We start from the raw sequence: 22,486 nt of genomic DNA on the forward strand, positions 1-22,486 counted from the left end.
TAACCAAAACTTGCAGGGGCCCATTTTTTTTTTTCTTGCAGTTTGTCACTTTAAAGTTTAATAAAAACATCTGACTAATAGCATAAATCAGGGGTGTCCAAACTACGGCCCTCCAGGTGTTGAGGAACTGCAAGTCCCATGAGGACTTGCAAGACACCCACAGTCACCACAGTCAATACACCCCAGAGGCATGATGGGACTTGTAGTACTTCAACAGCTGGAGGGCCATAGTTCGGACACCCCTGGCATAAATGTTAGTCTTTGCCCACCAATAAAAATTTAAATATGTGCACTGAAAAACAACTTTTGTACAATAAATATTCAGATTTCGTAAACTCTACTGTAAAAAGGTAACAGAATATGAATGGTTGCTGTAGGCAATATTACCAATATACACAAAAGGTTCTTCAAAATGCACTTTTTTTTCCCCTTCTTACAGCACACTCCAGGACAAAAGCAACCCTAGCAGCAGGGCCCTCCAGCAACTTTATAGTGTGAGGGCTTACCTTAAAACCCGTTCAATACTTATCTAACCAGGTAGACCCTCACAGTACAGATTTGTTGGGAATATAAATGAGATTATAAGATCAGACTCTAGTGTGAGTAGTTTTAGGTACGCAAGGTGAAAAAACACAAATTCTAACAAAAACAAAAAGATTTCCCTCATTTAATTCTCCCATTTTAATAATGTACAAATAGGATGACAAAACTTAACAAGGCCAAGCATCTTACAGCAAAAACATATGGACATTTGAGTGTCTATATAACTGATTTTTCTTAATAAAACTCAGTGCACTCCTTTTGCCAGCATCAGTTATGCACATCTTAGAAAGGAAAAAGAAAAAAGTAACCAAGGAAAACATTATACCATATAATATTTCAAACAAATCATTTTTTTTTTTTTCTCTACACAATTAAATTACACCCACATTGTGTTAGTACTGGCTATACATCCTTTAATAGTGAACATAATTTGACTTACTTGAATTTAAAGAATAAACCAATAACCAAAAATTAAACTATATATGTAAAAACAGAAGGGGTAAATAAATGCAAAATTATCACTATAATAGACAAATGCATGTATATATCTGCAAGGTGGATTAGGAATTTCAACGTATCATACCCTAGAAGGAGCAAAATTAAAGCGCTGTCTTATAGTGGTAATAAAGATTTTGTCAGTATAGTTTTAAATAGAGCATCTATATTTAAATGCTACATATATACCACAGTTTAATAACTAGTCTGAGAATACAGCATACTTAAGATGACACCACAGTAAATTATTGTGATATTTTATTTAAAACAATTTGATAAAGATTGTGTAATTGGTTTATTGTGCCACAAGGAATAGTTTGAGGATTCTTTTTCCACTGTCAAGCAACGTGATCCAAAAATAAAATTTAAGTGATGACGTATTCAATGTCTGTATGCCATGTAATGAGAGATGCAGCCAACTAGTGGGTGATGGTGAGGACAAGAAAGCAGCTAAAGATACCAACTTTGTGCGAGTAAACAAATCTGTCATTTGGAAAGTTACCCAACTCAAAACGAGCACTAAAGTGTCATGGTAGCACAACCATATGGTCCTGAGCTCCAGTGAAATGCCGCACACATATTTTTCACAGGTATATTCTATAACCATGAAGAATGTCCACTGGCTCCAATGATTTCAGCACATCCTTTTCAGAACCAGCTGACAGGATGATCTTCCCAGGCAAATACAAATTCCTAATGGTGCAGTTACATCTTGGTTCCAAAACAGTGAAACATTGGGGATAATGAAACAGTCAACATAAATATCACAAAGCAAAAAGTAAATGATTCCAAATCATGGACAAAATGTATATTTTGTGAGATGTGTTTAAACTCCTTCCATAAAAAAAAAAAAAAAAAAAAAAAAACTCATTACTATGTCACCAATGGGGAAGAACCAAGAAAGGCACCATTGGAAATATGGGATATTTGAGTAAGTCCTTAGAGAGAACAAAGAAACTAAACCATAACACTAGAATAAAAGAAAAAAAAAAAAAAAACTTGTGCAAAAAAGACTGCTAATCTGGTCGAAAAATTGGTGTCTTTGGTAAAAATTCTATTAGGATGACCTGTGAAAAGAAGACAGATACATTAATCAAGGTTTTGGTTTGCTGCCTATCAATCATATAGGCATTAGGAAAAAAAGACATTTATAACCTACTTATAAGCAACAGAACACTTAATTATAAGGAAACAGCCAGAAAAAAGGTCAAATGAAACAAATACAACGTAAACTCTTTTAACCTTAGAGTCCACTAAATGATACTACACAGCGGGTGTTTTAGAGCAATAAACAACAACACCCATAAGGTATGAAAAGAGGCATACAAACATATGGTTAAGAGGTCACTAAATCTGTTAAAATAAGCACCAGCTAATTATTAACTGACCATTTAAGTGATACAGTTCAGGATGTTTGTCACAGAAAACAAAAAAAAGGAGTTCCTTTGATAGCAACAACACAATACAAACTATGCCTTACTGCTAATGATTGCCTTTTAGGAACTAAATAATGACTGTGTCAAGGGTCTATTGCATAATGCTCCTTATGAATATTGACTTCATTTACTTTGGTGGTCAATTATGAATGTGATCTACAGCGCTGGATGATTGACAATGTGGCTACAGTTAAGAAAAATAGGCTGATTATATCCTAATGCAGGTTACAAAAAGCTGTAGCTTTAACTTGCACACAAACTAGACTGTGCTGTAGAAATTTAATGACTTTCAAATCACATAAAAAAAACTAGTACAAAATTTCTTTCCACAATCTTGAAATGTCACCATTGTCTCCACTGTAGGTAGGAAGTAAAAAAAAAAATACTCTAGGGGGGGAACAAAAAAAAAAAAAAAAAAAAACCCAGCAACCTGTGAAGGTTTTCTTTTTTAATATCAGAAATTAGAACTGAATGTTTGGTGAGTGTTATGAGTAAAACACCCTAGTGACATAAAAAATGGTGTTTACAACAAATGCAGAACTATAAAACCTTCAAATTTACATAGAAATTGTAATTTTAATCTAAAAACTGCTCAGCGCTTTTGTCACTGTGATCCAGGAAAAACAAAATTGTTTATGGCATTTATAGCTCCTAAAATGAATGTGTTAACTAGATGCAGTGCAACTCCACACTTTATTTTTAAATTTCTGATTTTAAAAAAATTGTCTTCATGTCCTGGATGAATTAAAGAAAGTTATTCAAGTTAGATATGGGCATTTAGAATAATGCTAATCAAGTTTCAGACTAGAGGAGCAGTCAACTATGTGTTAATCCTTCATACAGAATCAAAAATTTCACACCCCATCAATGTACGCCTGGGCTATTTTATTTAAGCAATTTATTATTTTTTTTTTTCATGGCACAGTGAAGACTTGTCCTCAGTCCTTCATAACTTTATAAATCAGCCCTACCCATGAGCCCATGCATCTGTGAACCGTAGAAAATCCTTCCGCTCGGGTGATTAAGCTCTTGACACCTTTACTGATTAATAATCAGGCAAAGAATAAGATCAGAGGCAAAATAAATGATCATTTAATAGAGAGACTCACAAAACAGCCCTTTAACTTACATATTCCATCATGTTATTGGTTTCACATTTCCTTTTGCTTAGTCTCCAGTGCAAGCACAGCTGGAAAAGAGGGATAGTAAAAGAAGAAAAATGAGCTCCATTTTACTGCGGCGCACACATTAGCTCATTTATCCACCTTTCATATTTTTTGCCTAACAAAAGCATCTGTTTCCATACTGTGCAATTCAGACTTCAACACTGCGAAGTTACTCCCTGCGGTACTCACCTTGTGGTATAACCTATTGTTTTCCCATTCCAATAACTTCTCAATCGATCTTCGTGTCTGCAAGACAAATGGGGGGAGGAATTTTACCCTTCAGTAGCTTAAGAGAAAACTCTGCAGCTGTTTTTTTTATTTTGGATGAGAAGGTTCAAGCTTCAGGACAGTGACTAAGACTGGGGTGGTCTGCAACATCATCAAAGAGGGCTGCTTGTTAAATAGTTACTGCAATGAATTTACCCGCAGGAAAATAGAAGATTCGCTTGGATAATATAAGTAACTAAATAGCCCCAAATCACTCCTAATTGTGTACAGATTTCCAATGGGAGTTTAGAGAACAAAACATACACAAAATAATCCACATTAAAAAAAAAGAAGATAGAAAAAGGAAAAAAACAAAAAAAACAAAAAACACTTTCACTTCTAAAAACATCCGCTCAACAACCAGAATTACCATTAATCATACTGTAAATAACTTTTGTTTGTAGTATTCCCCATCCTACTAAATTTTGGATATATATATTTTTTATTTTATTTTTCATATACATGGATGTATTAAGCAAATATAATTTCATGAAAAACAAACACTGCCCAAAAGACCATTGTACCCCTTCTTCTAACGCAAAAGTCTAACCATAATCAGAAATTTCTTCATGAATTCTTACACTATAAATAAAAAAATTGAAAATAAACATTGACTTCTGTCCTCCAGATGGGTTACTACAGATGGCACACAGTGCTTTCATCACAAGTAGGATTCAAGAAAGGCTTTAAAGTGATTGTTACAAAAATGTTTTTTTTTTTTTAATATATGTTAATACTTACCTGCTCTGTGCAATGGTTTTTCACTCAGCAGCCTTGATCTTCCTCTTCTGTGGTCCCCTGCTGGTGCTCTGGGTTCCTCCTCTTCTCCCTGTGCCAACATAGGAAACAGCTTCCTATGGTGGCACACATGCAGGCTTGATCCTGAGCCATTCTCTATATGTCCACTGAAACAGACACACTGCAGCTCAATCCCGCCTTCCATTTCCTCATCACTGAATTAAACGGACAACAGCAAAAGCCAATGGCAGCTGCTCTCAGGCACAGAGCTGGATCGAGATCAAGCTCAGGTAGGCATTTGGGGAGCTGACAATAGAAGCCTTTACAACCACTTTAAAATCCCCCTCTGTTGGAGATGTCAACATGAACAGGGTTCCATGCTACATGTTCTTTTGTCTTACCCGATTATTAGTAGATTTTTAGGATCAATTCAAACATATTTCTACTTAACTCGCTGTTAGAGTAATGATCCAGCAGCAATCCTCCTCCATCTGACCCTTTTGCCACAGGAAGCACTACCTGCACTCCCTTTTGAAACATCTGCTGAACACTGTAAAGACATATGTACCGCTTTATTGGAAACAGATTGACTCTCCCTCTACTAGTCTTTGGTTGCAAAAGGTCAATTAAATTAAATCCATGGAGGAATTTATGGCATCTGAAAACACCACAAATGAACATTTTTATAAAACCTGGTTCTATTGGAGGATTTTGCTTTTTGAGCTGAGTGTTGCACTCTCATGATCAATTCATGTTAAACTGGTTGGCTGGACCTTCCCGATATGGGTTAACTTCTCAGGACACATAGATGGAGTGATCCGCTGGAACTCAAATGAAAAGAAAAGCTTTCCTTGACCTAAACCCTCCCTTAGAGAAATCCCTTCCCTACCTCCCTGTTCCACAAAGTGCTCCCTTTTCTATTCCTTCTAGTTTTTACCTTTCCCTGTTCATATATCAAGACTGGATGTGGGTTGTCCTCAAAATAATATAAAAAACCTACTGCACTGCCTCATTATTCAAGGTTGGATGAAAAAAGTCAAAGCCTTTACTCCTACCTAGTGGTCTCAATAAGTATTTTCTTTCTTTATGTGTTTTTATACATTACAAGGTGGTCATTCAGACTTTATTTGTATTGAGATTATTATTATACAGGATTTATACAGCGCCAACAGTTTTCAATGATCCCTAAATGTCTTCTTTACAAGACCTTTAATTTCAAACTTCATTTCATTGAAAAAGTCGCTTTGAGTTCTTTTTGGCATCTCAAACAGTACACCTGAAAATCTTAAATAAGTATTTCCTTTATTTTATTTTCTATACTCAAAATGTATTCATCTTAAATGCATTACTTAGCATAGTGTAATTACCCCATTATGTCTGATTACAAGACTTATCAAGCCGAAAATTACCTCACCCAACCTTATTATTTAAAGAGAACAGCACAGCTATTCACCATTACTGTTATCCAATTTTATTTTCTTGAGCGGCTGTTAATGGAAGCCACTTGACAAAAAATTTTTAACTAAATACTATAAAGAATGTTATACATGGCCAGGTCAGAAAACACAAATTTTGTAGTGAACTACTGTAAATTTAATGAAAACAATGTTCAAATGGATGTTACTCTTTAAATGGTTCACCAGTAATGTGCTGGTACAAATAAGGAACTTCAGTCTTTCATGTAGGTATCGCTCTAGTGCACCAAGCCACCTTGTTCCAAAACCAGCTAGAAAAATCTCCTTGCTACCCTTCACATACAGAATGCATGTAAAACAATACAGTACTAAATAGTTTTCCTAAAGAAGGAGCAGGCTTCACTTGAAGCTGCTAGTTGGGCCTATGGATCCCATTTTAATATACTATCTACATGACATCCCACACTCTTTCAGACAGCACAGTAAATGAAGTAAGGAGAAACTGAGAGTTACACTGACATCTGCAGCAGAAGAAGGTGGCTGTGCTAGAAGCCAAAGTAGTAACATTAAAAGGGAGACTGATAAGCAAAAGAGACATGCAGGAATCATTTTCCGAAATGCACAGCTGAGTGTCAAACCAATCCTTTCTATGAATGGAGCTAGCTATCCAAATTCCTTGTTGCAATCTATGTATACCTATATAGAAAGATTGTTTTATACAAAGATGACGCTGGCAAACCTAAAAAGTCAACTTATACTCTCAAACATCTATAGTGCTCTTCATGACACTGGAGAACAATTTGAATCATTGAGCGCATGGGACAATTTAACTACTTTTCTTTTTTCGTTACATGTTACACGCTCCAATTTCTTTTGAATGAAAAAGTCTGCATGCTGTGTATAGGTTTATTGAATTAAACATATGATCCAGCCATACTAACTGGATCATAATGAGAAAGATCACAACATGAGTGGAATAGCCAAGCAACTCAGAGAACCCAGAGCAAAATCTGTATGCAGTCCTAATCCCTCAGCATTGCTCTTTGTTCAGATAGAAGAAATACAGGCAGTCCCAGAGTTACATACATCTGACTTTCATATGACTAATACTTACAAACGGAGGGACTCAACAGGAAGTAAGAGGAAATCTACCCCTAGGAAGAGAAATTCACTCCTGTAAAAGTTATCATGGGAAAAAGGTGTCTCCAATGAAGCTTGATCCTCGTTTTCACGACAACCCAAAATTTTCTAAAGCCAATTGTCACAAGGACATAAAGGGAGATTAAATCTTCTGAACAAGGGCAAAGACATCAAAACAAATGTTACAGGGTGTTAAAGGATTCCCCTTTGGGAACATGTTACATGTTCCACCCAATTTTAGGGAGGAACAAGTAACACGTTCCCATAGCCACCACGCCACGCCCCCCCTCCCTCCCTCTGACAGATGGGGAGACTTCTCCTCATACTATCTGTCAAATTTGAAAACAGCGCGGCCATTCAGGGCTCCGCCCACATGGTTGCATCATTCATTCACAGTTTTCCATGAATGAATGAACTGCAGGTCCGACAGCTTTAGCTGGCTGTGGAATTGTAGCTTTCAATTAACTAAAACGGCACTGTGGAGCGCCCTGGTAGTTCATTGAAGCTTCCTGTCAGAATATCTGCTTGCTCATACAACGGGTAAGGCAAGCAGATATTCTGAGAGGTCTGCAGGAGACCTGCATGGCATCAGCGATCTACTCATTGGTCATTGGTACAATGCTTTCCAGGCTCCTGTAGACAAAAATAACAAATGTACATTTTTTTTTACATGCAAAAAAATTTGCATTTATTATTTTTGTCTGAAAGGTGAACCCTTCCCTATGCGATCAAAAAAACAAAAAAATATTTTTTTGGCTGGAGTTACACTGAAAAAATGTACCTGTTTCAACTTACACACAAATTGAACTTAAGAACAAACCTACAAAACATATATCTGGATTGTCATTGAAGTACTACACTTAACACTAACTTGTACACCAATTTATGTAGCTAAATAGGTTTTTTTCCAAGGGTAGATCCTCGGTTTTAGAGTGATAAAAATCACTAACTTTAATAAAAACATTTTGATGTGAAGCTAAATATATGGCATTGCACTGTTATACTCAAGTCATATTAGGACAGTTGGCTGCAAATTGAAAGTACGTTATACTTGAGCTCATACTAAAATAATTCAGATTGAGTTTTTTAGAGTGAAACTATGTTTTTTTTCTTTGCTTAAAAGACTTCAGCTGCAATGCAAAAAAATGAAAATCACGATCTAGCAGATAATTCTGGGACCAGAGCAGATAAATCATGATGCCAGGTGTTAGTAGCAGGAGACAACTGCAGGTGCAAAGTGACAGCTCAGTCCCCTACTTAAGCAGCGAAGTGCAGCTGCAGTTAGGGATGAGAAACGACAGTATAGTGCACCACACTGACTGCAGCTCCAATAAACCATTCTTATGTTAAGTCTTACGGCTATCAAAGAGCCAGAAAAGTTTGCAAGATTTCCAAATCAACAAGTTGATTTTTATATTCCATGGCCAGACTTAAATATGCAATTAAGTCCATCAGATAATTACCACAAGCATGTACTAAAAACATAATCAGCTTGATTACCAATTAGTCTTCAATTGAAATGAATAACCAAACAGGACTCATGGGCTCTCGGGAGACATTCTGTTTGAGTGGGAACCTAATAGTTTACTTTAGACGCAAGTGTCACTTTTTAAATTTATTACATTCATTATCTGTGCATTTCTGCAAAGTGAAACAGTGCCCTGAGCTGACAAAGATCAGCGGACCCTGCTTGTTTTTTTGTAAAGATCGCCTTTTTAGAGGCTGCGTCCCTTTTAAATGAAAATGGGGCTGCAGTTATGGTCACACTTTGTGTTAATTTAGTTGGCAGTCAGCTCCAAATCAAAAGAAAATAAGGCTGTGGAGTGTAATTAACATTCAGTTCAGTCGTTTTGTCCCTTGTCTAGCCCCAAGCTTTGTTCAAATTGCCATCTGAATGCTGAAGGCTGTAGGGAAATCGATTTGATTCTAATCGCACCATGAAAAGAACATGATCTAACTGCTTTCAGCCCTCCGTAAATCTGTACTGGGCCTTTAACACAATGCAACTTCCAATTTAGAAAGCACCGAATGTCTCGTCAATGACTTTGTGAAGGAAGGAAAAAAAAAAAAAGAAGAAAAGAAAAGGCGAAGAAGAAAAAGAAAAAAGGGGGCAAGAAGAAAAAAAATTTAAAAAAAAACTGAAAAAAAAAAAAGAACAAGGGGCAGACATAAAAATTCCAATAGTTGTTTAAGCATTACAGTTCATTTGCATCACAGCAAACCTGAAAAGGGCTGACCCCTTAAACCACCTCTTGAGTCTATGAAGTTGTAGGGTTGACAAGCTTATATTGACAGAAGCTCATTGACTCTGAAAGGCTACTCTATCAATGGTGTAAGACAGCAATAGGTTCTACACTGAACAGGCATCTGCCTGCCCACCCGCTGCTAAATCAATGGCAAAGGATTAAGATACCTAAATCTTACTTTTTGCACTACCTGCTTACTGCATCATAAGGTTATATCACATTTCCCTTTAAAACTTTCACCGTGTTTTCATTTGTCTCTCTTTGCTATAAAAATGTCATGATTTTGAGATGAACAGATACAATGAAATGCATTGGGAACACTCAAGGTACTCTATTTTAAAGCATCAAAGGTGAAGGACAGCTTAGATATCTAAATTGTACAGTGATAAATGTATTATAGTCATTGTCAATATTCTGCTTCTGCTTTAATTTCCAGTGATTTCAATAATCCTGCATTCCATAAAAACCAGGTTAATATAAAACCTTACAGCCTACAAATAACTTCAGCGTTCTTACACACAAACTGAACACTTCGTTAGTAAGATGCAAAAAACAAAAATATTAGACATATGTTGATTCAATTTGTAGAACTAGGACCATGTATTTTCTTCTTACATCATAAATGTGTAATTCTGTGTTAAACGCTTGGGATCAAGTGGCAATACACATTATTAAGCATTTCATTTTTCTCAGCCGTGACAGGTGAAAGTAGAAAGCTCCTGCACGTGCAGCCCAATTAATCAGCACACTTGACATATTACTGGTTCCCAGCGAAAGGCAGGTGACAGCACACAAAACCAGAATGGGACACTTGGAGAGTAATATTTTTAGCTCACAACAATGGCACATTAATTGTCACAACTACAAAAGTAAAGCTGGGTCCTCTAGCGCAAATGCATGGATTAGTTTTAAAAGACTTAATTTATGCTGCTATAATGTGAAATGAATGATGTCAAAATAGACCAGCAACATGCTCCAAAACTGAGAGCAGAAAAAAACATGAGAAAATCTAGTTATACTAAAGAGTTTATCAAATTATCCCAAATGGTGAAAGAATTCCAAAGGGTGGGGAAAAAAAAAGGCTGGAAAATAAAATTTGGTTTGCTCTATACATCCTAATCTTGAATCAATTTCTAAACTTTACAGTGTAAAAAGTAATGCACATTGAAAAACATTTCTGTGACTTGTCAGGGAGCCTATGTTGACTTGGTCCAAAAGACCTGGCATATTTATGATACACTGTGGTCATTCTGAAATGAACTACATATTTCAATCATGATTTTGTTAGTTTACATTCTCATTATTTTATATATTTTTAGTATTACCATTTTATTAGTAGTATCATAGCACTATGATTATTAAGTGTTCTGGCATGGCAAGACCACTTACTGTTATCTCACATATATATTCTTATTATTATAGCCAAATTTTACCACCCTAACTCCTCCCGCAGTTTTTACACTACATAGATAGTAATATACCGAAACGTGCGGATTGTTCCCGATTGGTGTGCTATTACTTTGCGGAACGTTTCGCCAAATGGTTCACAAAATATCGGCGTTTTTGTGGTGAAATTGGTCCCATAGGAATGAATGGCCGAATGTTCAAAACTAGGGTGGGAGCTGACAAAAGCTAGAGTGTGAGCTGAAAAATCAGGACATGATTTCTAAACTGCCATCATTCCCTCATCGTCAAGCCCACCTACACAAATCGTATATCAAAACGTTCAGCTATCCCTGCTGCTACTAAAAATGTCCACGGCTAAGCCATAGTCCTGATAGTTTTCACAATATGACCATTTGTTTGCAACTCACGCCACCCATTGTCATTCATTGAAACTTCACTCTAGCCACCTCAAATTTGAAGGGCAATTTCTAAACTGCGACTGTGCCTTCATTTTTAATATTTCAGAGACATACTACGCTCCACTAAAAAAAGCTGCTATATATTATATATATATGGCGCCATGGAAGAAAGCCCACCTTTGTGATGCCACATGCCACAGTATGAGTGACCTCAGCACCTCAGGGGTTAATTTATACAAAAAATTTACTGGCACTGATAATCTGTTTCTGTAAGAATGTATATTGCACATTGGATCTGTATGTGATTTGACGATTTATACAGTAAACAGTCTAAAATTTTAAAACACAATGGGATTATTTGCCAATTGGTGTGGAGGTCAAGGCACAGCCTAACTAGTTGCAGACTTTGGGTATGCTAGACAGGCCCAAAATCATTTAACATTGTACACAAGATATGTGTAGCACATTCAATGTCTCTGTCCTGCTACTGGAACTCCCCCTCCCAGTACACAGCAATTGCTGGTTTTAATAATCAAAGCCCGGATAAATGTATACTCAGAAAGTGTTGGCAGTTTCAGCTGTCAAGAAAGCAGTCTGAATCAGTATTTATAAACAAACACTGCTCCAGATATCAATATATAAAAGATACAAAGTAACAATGTTCTTTTTGTATAATTTTGTTCAATCATTTGTAGATCAAAAGAAATGAACTTAGATCTACAAATTATGTCAGTTATAGCAACACGGCAAGTAAAGAATTTTAAAAATATTCCTGTTTCACCCCTTATTAACCATTTGTTTACTCTAATCAGCCACTTTTCCAGTTATTTTCTTGCGGATGTTTATTTTATTAACCATTAATATTTAAACTTTTGTTTTGTTAAATATTTACACATTTAACATATATTAATGCATTTCCCATTTTTAAAAAAGTGTAGAATTAAAAAAAAATAAAATGCACTGTTTGTAAATTCCTTTGCAATGCTTTGTACCGGTATCATAGGTTTAGGGTCATTTTAAACAGGGCAAATAACAGAAATAATGTGCACTTTTTATCTGAAGTAACAATACTGTATTTTTTAACCAACACTGCTCAAATTAAAAAAAAAAAAAAAAAGTGTTTTGTTGCATTTTATTGTCAAAGGATTGCAAAAAAAATTGTTGAAAGACAATATCATGAAAAGAATGTATTATTTGCCCTTAAAAAAACAGTACTTATATTACCTGGTTGTCTTTAGTAATGACAAAGATGTAAAAACTGCTGTGGTCCATAGAGGGTGAACAGGTGTGAGAGGCAAAGTAGTTAAAGCAGATTTTTTTTCTTTTTAAATATTGAAACTCTGAAATTGCAACCTAAAAACATTGCATGTATACATACACTATATTGCCAAAAGTATTGGGTCAGCCCTCCAAATCATTGAATTCAGGTGTTTCAATCACCTCCATGGCCAAAGGTGTATAAAATCAAGCACCTAGGCATGCAGACTGCTTCTACAAACATTTGTGAAAGAATCGGTCGCTCTCCGGAGCTCAGAGAATTCAAGCGTGGTACCGTCATAGGATGCCACCTGTGCAAAAAGTCCATCCATGAAATTTCCTTGCTACTAAATATTCCACGGTCAGTTGCTAGTGGTATTATAACAAAGTAAAAACAACTGGGAATAACAGCAACTCAGCCATGAAGTGGTAGGATACATAAAATGACAGAGCGGATTCAGCGCATGCTGAAGCACACAGTGCGTAAAAGTTGCCAACTGTCTGCAGAGTCAATAGCTATAGACCTCCAAACTTCGTGTGGCCTTCAGATTAGCACAACATCAGTGTGTAGAGAGCTTCATGGAATGGGTTTCCATGGCAGAGGAGCTGCATCCAAGCCTTACATCACCAAGTTCAATGCAAAGCATCTGATGCAGTGGTGTAAAACATGCTGCCACTGGACTTGCAGTGGAAATGTGTTCTCTGGATTGACCAATCATGCTGGCAGTCCAATGGACATGTCTGGGTTTGCAGTTTGCCAGGAGAATGGTACTTGATTGGCTGTATTGTGCCAACTGTAAAGTTTGGTGGAGAGGGGATTATGGTGTGGGGTTGTTTTTCAGTGGTTGGGCTTGGTCCCTTAGTTCCAGTGAAGGGAACTCTTAAGGCGTCAGCATACCAAGATATTTTGGACAATTTCATGCTCCCAACTTTGCGGGAACAGTTTGGGGATGGCCCATTCTGGTTCCAACATGACACACCAGTGCACAAAACAAGGTCCATAAAGACATGGATCAATGAGTTTGGGGTGGAGGAACTTGATTGGCCCGAGTCCTGACCTCAACCCGATAGAACACCTTTGGGATAAATTAGAGAAGAGACTACGAGCAAGGCTTTCTCGTCCGACATCATTGTCTGACCTCACAAATGTGCTTCTGGAAGAATGGTCAAACATTCCCATAGACACGCTCCTTGTGGACAGCCTTCCCAGAAGAGTTGAAGCTGTTATAGCTGCAAAGGGTGGGCCAACTCAATATTGAACCCTACAGATCAAGACTGGGATGCCATTAAAGTTCATAAGCGTGTAAAGGCAGGCGTCACAATACTTCTGGCAATACAGTGTACTTGCAAATCTATAGGGCAATTTCAACATTTTTCTAACAGAATGGCCCTTGAGTCAGATTCCATGCTGCCCATTTTGGTAGCTTTGATGACACATGCAGCAAATTTTAGTAGTTTTCAATAGTGCCTCTTTGTAAAACTGCACTGAAATAATTAATAATTACCTACAAGCCAAAGATAACGAAACTGGATGCAATAATGACTAAATTTAGGCTGCCATACTGGGACAGGCAGAGTGCCTGTCTCTGTATAGCAAACATATTTGACGCCACTACCCCCTTCCCACTTGTCACTGGTTGTTAACGCCGGTGTCGGTTTCAGAGCCGACCGCCTCCTGACAACCAGAGATGCTAACAGTGCCTGATGGGGAAGCAGAGACACTAGTTCCCTACTAAGCCCACTCTCTCCTTGTGATTGAAAAACAAGCAGTGGGGTTTACAACAGGTACATTATTCTGTCATGATGGAATTCTAAAGAATGTTGTAGACCAGCAATGGGCAAACTACGGCCCGGCGGACCTTTTAATCCGGCCCACGGAGCGTGATACTGTCAGGATGGCTGCCAGGATGTGTGTAGGCGGGGCAGCGTGACGAACGCGAGGGGAGCTAGGCTCCTCTCACAGTCCGCCCTGAAGACCAGTGTAGCATGAAAATCTGTCTCCTATGAGGATCTGTCCCCCTCGACGTATCTGCGCATGTGCCGGAGATCGCCGATCGGCTGCTAATGCCTGAAACTGGCACATGCGCAGATACGTTGAGGGGGACAGATCCTCATAGGAGGCAGATTTTCATGCTACACCGGAATGCGCGGGAACACGGCGAGAGGAACGCGCGGAGCAAAAGGTAAGTGAATTGACACAGGGGGGACTTAATATAGGGGGGATGAATTACTATAGGGGGGATGAATTACTATGCTTACTATGGGGGGATATTACTATACTTACTATGGATGACACATACACATCATTCATCTACTCTTAGTCCAGCCCCCGGGTCCAATATATGAACCCATTGCGGCCCTCAAGTCAAAACGTTTGCCCACCCCTGTTGTAGACACTCTTCATGAATTCACCTGTATAACTTTTTCAGAAGATCTCCAGTGTAGGAACTGGGATCCTTTTTGGCCTATGTGTTTCAGCTGTGCGAGCTTCTTGGGCCAGAGGGCAACTCAACTGATGCTCATTTTTAGATTTGCTTCCAAACTTAGTTTCGGTTATCCGTTATTTTCTTCACAGTCAGAAAATTAAGACATCTCTTTTCCTTCACGCACATCGCACACTGTAAACATGGCAATACACAGAGAGATGTCCTTCTGCCCAAGAAGCGGAACTAAATGGTTACCGTTCTTACCCCGCCCCCCCCAAGAGAACTGGATTCCTGCATTTAAATCAGAGATCGACAAAATTCCAGACGCCAGGTCGCCACAGTGACTAGAAAGTGTGTCCTAGCAACACACCCACCACTGGCACTAGGCGCACGCAAACCCCACCACTGGAGGCGGGCATGCAGCTCCAGGCAGCGGGCAGCCGATTGTGGCCAGATCTAGGGCATGCTGGAGTGGGCTGCGCCCCCCAAGATTTCAGTTGTGCCCTCCAGGCCAGCCCCCCACTATGGACATTGTGCCTGCTGATCTTCTCCCCCTAATCCCTACACTCGGCCAGGACAAGGGGCAGGGGACCAGAAAAGTGTCAGCAGCAGAGAGGGGAGAGTCGGGAGGAGGTGCGGGCTCTCTGTGCACGCTCTCATCCTGTCATGGAGCACTCCTCCATACAGCTCTTAGCTTGAACGGTACGCGGCTTAATTAGCTCTAACTTTATGACCACGGACAAGTTAAGTGAATAACACTGATCATTTTTTTACAATAGTATCTGAAAGTCGGTGGAATATATTAGGCAGCAAGTGAACATGTTGTCCTCAACGATGTGCTAAAGCTAAAACAGAAAAAATGGGCATTACAGTTTGCTGTGTTTGGGTGTCCATGCTGACCTGTGTCCACAGCCAAAAAAAGCCTACAATGAGCACGTGAGCATCAGAACTGGACAACGAAGCAATGGAACAAGGTGGCGTGGTCTGCTGAATCACATTTTCTTTTAAATCAAGTGGATGGCCGAGTGCGTGTTTCACCTACCTTGCGAAGAGACGGGACCAGGGTGTACGGCAAGAAGACAAGCCTGAAGAGGTAGTGTGATGATTTGGGCAAAGTTCTGCTGGGTGCATTATTGGTTACCCATATAACCTACCTAAATCCACACAGATTAGCCAGGTGCAACAAAACAAAAAAAAAACTCCTGTAGATTAACCTAAACCAGTGGTCGGCAAGCCGCGGCTCTTTACACACTTTAATGCGGCTCTTCTGTGTGCCGGGCGCCCGCTCCCCTCCCTCCTCTCGGGCGGCCGCCCCAAAAGTCAGGACTCTGCAGCTAGCCCAGCAATGGGCAAACTACGGCCCGGCGGACCTTTTAATCCTGCCCGCGGAGCATGGCAAACATTGGCTGTCAGGATGTAGGCGGGGCAGCGCGACGAACTCCTCTCCTCTCACAGTCCGCCCTGAAGACCGGAACGGCGCGGGAACACGGCGAGAGGAACGCGCGGAGCAAAGGTAAGTGAATTGACACAATATGGGGAATGAATTACTATAGGGGGGATGAATTACTATAGGGGGGATGAATTACTATAGGGGGGATGTATTTTCAGTTTTAAAAATGTGGCTCTCAAAATAAATTTCAATCGTGGTTTTGGCGAGATTTGGCTCAGTTGAAAAAAAAGGTTGCTCACCACTGCCCTAAACAAGTCTCAAATCTAGTTATGTGATGCCCAAGCCTCAAAAGTAAACAAAAAAAAACTCCTTTACCTACCCTCCAATGAGCCAAATTCTCCATTTTTGTCTTTTATGTCACAACCCCCCCCCTCCTTAGACACTACAGATCACAATGCATCCTGAGCAGAAGTGGCTTGATTGAACTATCTTCCATTATTAAACCAGCATACCTAACTTTTTTGCCCTCCTATTTCCTGTCTATGCTTGTCCACGTGGATCTCTGCTGGACCCATTTACTCCACTATTACCCTACGGCACTGTATAAACTTTGCCACTCTTCCCGTTCAGACTCCTCAGACTGCACTGTCACTTCTGGGTACCAACAGAAGCACCTTTTCTAATCCACCTTCTCAACCATACACCACTGTTCTGAAATAGTGACTACAAAAGAAAACACTTAGAAAACACCAGCGAGTATGAATCTGGCTTATAACACATTTAAAGGGAGTACTGAGGGGGAAAAAAAAATAAAAAAAAACTTACTCTTTTACTAAGACACACAACTGGCCACATGCTGCACCCTAATGTGCAACAACAACAAAGACATCCACACAGCAGCCAGCGGACATTAATTGGAAGGTTCTTCTTAAGACAACTGTTGACTCTGTTAATGCTGGATTTAAATTCCTCTGGGGCTACCTAGGTGTATAAACAAACTGTCATTAGAAAATTGTCCCTGAATCAATCAACATCAAGAAAATGTATTTAATATTAACTGCATCCATACCTTGCCAGTTAAAGAGGATGGAAACTCTGCTTCAAATTTGTTGCTAAGACCAAATCTAAAAGAGAAAATAAGGTAGTTATTCATGTAAAAAAAGAGCTGAGGTTATTCATTCTATCCAAAATGAAAAACAATAGGTTTGGGTATCAATACACTAATCCTTTCAACTTTAACCCAGAGCCATTTGTGGGTTTTTTTTTTTTTGCGCACACAGACTGAAAAAAAAAAAACAAAAAAAAAAAACAACATTTTGGCCTTGAAGACTATTTCCCCACACATTTTCTGAATGCAGACACCATGGAGAATAAAATGGTGGTAGTCTTAATGTTTTATGTCATGAAATATTAAGCGCAATATTTTAAGAAATGTTTAACAACATTTCAGTAATAAATATACTAAAGTTAAGGACACAAAAATGCATTATATTACCCACTTTTGGAAAAATATAAAATATTACAGTTCCGGTGAGTAAATAGGTACCCAACATGTCAAGCCCCATGTGTGCCCAGGAAACAGTGGTAAACTTTGGTAACTTACATTTTCTATAGGTGATACTTTAAAAGCCCCTACAGGTCGTTGGTTTAGAGTTAACAATGAATAATGGCCCTGGCCCTTTTGCTCACTTTGGCATATGCAGCGATATGCAATATGTGTAGAGCTACAAATTTTTTTTACATACATGCCCCGACACGTATGTTTACAGTCATATGTGCATGTGTTTGTGGGGGGTGTGAATAGGAGCTTGGGAGGGGGAAGGGATTAATGTCCTGGGAGGGTGTGGCAACTGTCACTTTCATCTGATGGTCAGCTTGTCAGTGAAAGGTTTAAACGTAATGTTTTTCATGCCAGACCAACCTGAAACACAAAGTGCAATGTAGCATCATATAGAATTATTATTATATTATACAGGATTTATATAGTGCCAACAGTTTGCTCAGCGCTTTACAAAATAACGGGAGACAAAACAGCAACAATACAGTTCAATACAAGAGGGTTTAGAGTGCCCTGCTCCTTGGAGTTTACAATCTAAGAGGGAGGGGCTAGTGGTACAAAAGGTAGTAACTGTGGGGGATGGACAGGTAGGAGGAGTAGAAGATTCCATTATTAGCTGAGGGCAGGATAGGCTTCCCTGAAGAGATAGGTTTTCAGAGATCGCCTAAAAGTGAGCAGAGTAGGAAATAGTCTGATAAATTGGAGTAGAGAGTTCCAGAGGATGGGGGAAACTCTGGAGAAGTCCTGGAAACGAGAATGGAAGGAGACGACAAGGAAGCTAGAGAGCAGGAGGTCATGCGAGGAGTGGAGAGTACGGTTTGGGTGATATTTGGAGACAAGATTGGAGATGTAATTTGGGGCAGTTTTACAAATGGCTTTATATGTTGTTAAAATTTTGAATTTTATCCGTTGGGCAATGGGAAGCCAGTGAAGGGATTGGCAGAGATGGGTGGCAGATACGGAACGGTTAGTAAGGTGGATGAGTCTGGCAGCAGCATTCATGATAGACTGAAGAGGGGATAGCCTGCGAAGTGGTAGGCCATTGAGGAGGGAGTTACAATAGTCAAGGCGAGAGATAACAAGGGAGTGAATAGGTTGCTTAGTAGTTTCAGAGGTTAAAAATGGGCGTATCTTGGAGATGTTGCGTAGGTGAAGTCTACATGATTTGGACAATGATTGGATTTGGGGCTGAAAGGACAGATGGGAGTCTAGGACTACACCAAGTACCCTGGCATGAGGGGAGGGACTGATGGTTGTATTGTTGTAGTGGAGTGACATCCATGCCGATATGTCACTTAGTATGTTAGTAATGCGAGAGGAGACTGAAGGGGTGAGGTGAGGAGTAGAAAGATAGATTTGTGTATCATCAGCATAGAGATGGTACTTAAAGCCATGGGAGTTTATCAAGTGACCAAGGGAGGAGGTGTAGATGGAGAAGAGAAGGGGTCCAAGGACAGAACCTTGAGGGACCCCTACAGAAAGAGGGAGTGGAGGAGGAGGAGCCAGAGTTACAGGTAACGCTTAAGGAGCGCTGTGATAGGTAGGAGAACCAGGATAGAGCAGAGTCTTGGAGGCCAAGAGAATGGAGTTTTTTGAGGAGGAGGGGATAGTCAACAGTATCAAAAGCCGCAGAGAGGTCAAGTAGTAAGAGTACGGAGTAGTGGCCATTGGTTTTAGCAGTTAGTAGATCATTAGTGAGTTTTAGTAGGACAGTTTCAGTGGAGTGTAGTGAGCAAAAGCCAGACTGTAAAGGGTCAAGAAGGTTGTTGTCAGTGAGGTAGGAGCTCAGGCGATTGTAGACTAAGCGTTCTAAGAGTTTCAAGGTAAACGGGAACAGGGAGATGGGTCTTAGGTTGTTCAGGTTGGTGGAGTCCAGGGAGGGCTTTTTAAGTATGGGAGTGATGTGTGCATGCTTTAGAGGGGAGGGGAAGGCACCGTTAGAGAGGGAGAGATTGAAGATGTGAGGGAGCATAGGATAGAAGAGGGTGACCGTAGTAATTGTGAGGGGACAGGATCCTGGGGGCAGGTAGTGAGACGGGCTTCTGAGAAAACCTTAGTGACCTCTTCAGTAGTAGCAAAGTCAAAAGTGGAAAGTGTTGAGGGAGGTTTAGTACACGGTATGCTAAGTGGGATAGATGTCTGTGCAGTAGAGATGCCCCTACGAATTGCATCAATCTTGTTTTTGAAATGATTTGCAATCTCATAAGCAGTGAGTGAGGTGCTGGGTGGAGGTGGAAGTGGAGAAAGTAGAGAGTCAAAAGTAGAGAAGAGACGACGAGGACTGGATGACAAGCTATTGATGAGAGTGACAAAGTAGGCTCGATGACAAATATAACAACCAAAACTGTCAGATTTGCTATAAAACACTTCTCTGCAGTATTCAGATATACAGTAGATCCTTCTTCATCCTCCTATTACATGTCTTTCTGCATTCACCATTTTCTCTAAGTCACCCTACAAAGTTCCACAAATACCTGGCAATCCTGTCAGTGAAATCCACCTAATGCAGCTTCCTGTGATGGTGATACTGCACTGCTCCTAAATTCACAGCAGAGTTGTCATTCTAATGAAGCTATGTTTGCTTGCTCTAAAGTGGGATGAGATGTTGCAGGGGACAATTGCTATCAGGATTGTTACTGCCGATTCACAGGTCTGTAGCTTGTCAATCTAAACCTGGCCACTGCTTCCTTGATTTGGCAGCACTGCCTCCATTGCTGAAACCCTGCCACTGTGATTTGGTACTTATTTAGATAGAAGCGTTTAGTTGTACTTTTAGTCTATTCACACTGGCTTGAACCTTATAGCTGATGTTTGGTCTTATATTTTGCCTTCCCTAAGTCCTCCTTCACCACTTTGTCAACATGCTAATGAAATGTTTAAATAAAAGCTGTTTCTATTACATAACTTTACATCCAGTAACATCATTGCTGGGTCCCCATGCTCCTTCATAGGCAGTACAAACAGATTGTGGCTGGTGGGGGGGCATCAAAGAGTTGTCCATAGTTTCCTGAAAAAATCCCATCACCCTGCCTAAGTACTCCTCTCAAAAGTTCTCGGCCCGGAGGCTAGCAGTGGGCTTTGATGGGTGTATGTCAGCCTGGAGAAGGGGCATTCCTAGGCAGGCTGCGTTTGCATGCAAAACACTCTCTAATGCCCATATGTGATCCTAAAACTCCACGATTTAAAATAAATAAAAACTGTGATCCAATTAATGAAATGGGCAGGCCAGAGATGGTAAGTTGAGCAAGAAAGATATGGGTGGTGCTGGACATTCTCCAGCCACAGAATGAGTTAGATTCTGACTTGCTGAAGCTTGTAATGCACACGATGAGGTACTCCGCTGTGAAACCCAAGTAAACTATTTCAGTACAAGAGATGAACCTTGAAAACCATGCAAGGCTGGAGTTTACCTTTAACATATTCATGATTAGAAGCTCCACACCACTACAGAAAAAGGGAAGGTATTTTAAACTAATTGGCAAAAACAATTTTCACTCTACATTCCATGCTACATTCAGAAAGACTTAAAGGGAATGAAGTTAATAGTTAAGCATTCAACTGCAATTCTACCTGACAACTCAAGAAAATCCTGCTACTGGCTGAAATGTCTTAAAAAAAAAAACTGATTGTCTGGCATTAAGCTATAATTCGTTTATGTAAAAATATGGAGAAATCATTAGCTTGTATGAATGATTTGTTTTATTACACTTTTCCACTTAGAGACGACAAATATTTTGAGAAAATTGTCTGGCTTGAGCAGTGTGTATGGTGAGAAGCTGTTAATGCAGGGACAGCAACTGAAACATTCTCTGGAATGTAGCTTAGGATGTTTCCAAATTATCAGACTGGTCCTTTCAAAACACCGGTCAAGCTAAAGAAAAAATTATAGGAATGACACAAGACAATATTCAAACATTCCAATGATCTAAGTTTCTAGATGTAATAAATGACCCAAACTAAACCATTAACTTAAAAAAAAAAACCTCTAACCAAGTCCAGTTATGAAGCACAATAATTAAAGTGAAAATGTCCATACTAAGCAGAGCACTAGACAGGAGACAGCATGGGCAGACAGTACTTGCCAGTCACTACTACAGCCCCAAGAGATACTCATGCATTCAAGAATAATAAAACACAACACTCCTTCCAGCCTCTCACAATTCAGCATGCTGTGTCTAAGGCAGACAATTAAAGCCTAAACATTGTCACTAGGGGAGAGGAAGTTAAAGAAGGTCACCAGGAAAAAAAAAGTTTATTATTTATTTATTTCAGGTACTTATATAGCGCCGTCAATTTATGCAGCGCTTTACATATATATTGTACATTCACATCAGTCCCTAACCCTCAAGGGGTGTACAATCTAAGGTCCCTAACTCACATACATACACATACTAGGACCAATTTAGACAGGAGCCAATTCACTTACCAGCATGTCTTTGGAGTGTGGGAGGAAACTGGAGTACCCACGTAGGCACATGGAGAACATGCAAACTCCAGGCAGGTGGTGCCATGGTGGGGATTCAAACCAACGACCCTAGTACTGCCAGGCGAAAGTGCTAACCATTTAGCCACTGTGCTGCCTAAAAACCACAAAAGCGAACCTG

At 39.6% G+C, this 22,486-nt stretch overlaps 1 protein-coding gene across 1 annotated transcript in view; it reads right to left on the reverse strand.

Moving 5' to 3' along the window:
* Positions 1-657: 657 nt before the first annotated feature.
* The window catches only part of CHIC2 (cysteine rich hydrophobic domain 2), a 36,574-nt gene continuing 14,745 nt past the window's right edge, over positions 658-22,486 (reverse strand). Inside the window, exons 2-6 of the mRNA XM_089669255.1 lie at positions 17,394-17,448; positions 17,150-17,305; positions 3,830-3,886; positions 3,604-3,663; positions 658-2,105 (exon numbers count right to left, since the gene is read on the reverse strand). Of these exons, the coding sequence (XP_089525381.1) occupies positions 2,055-2,105; positions 3,604-3,663; positions 3,830-3,886; positions 17,150-17,305; positions 17,394-17,448 (379 nt within the window). The 3' untranslated portion in view covers positions 658-2,054. The remainder of the gene's footprint in view (positions 2,106-3,603; positions 3,664-3,829; positions 3,887-17,149; positions 17,306-17,393; positions 17,449-22,486) is intronic.

The sequence above is a fragment of the Staurois parvus genome, unplaced genomic scaffold, assembly GCF_062004578.1.
Source record: "Staurois parvus isolate SC_StPar_1 unplaced genomic scaffold, SC_StPar_1.0 ptg000071l, whole genome shotgun sequence".
NCBI lineage: Eukaryota > Metazoa > Chordata > Amphibia > Anura > Ranidae > Staurois > Staurois parvus.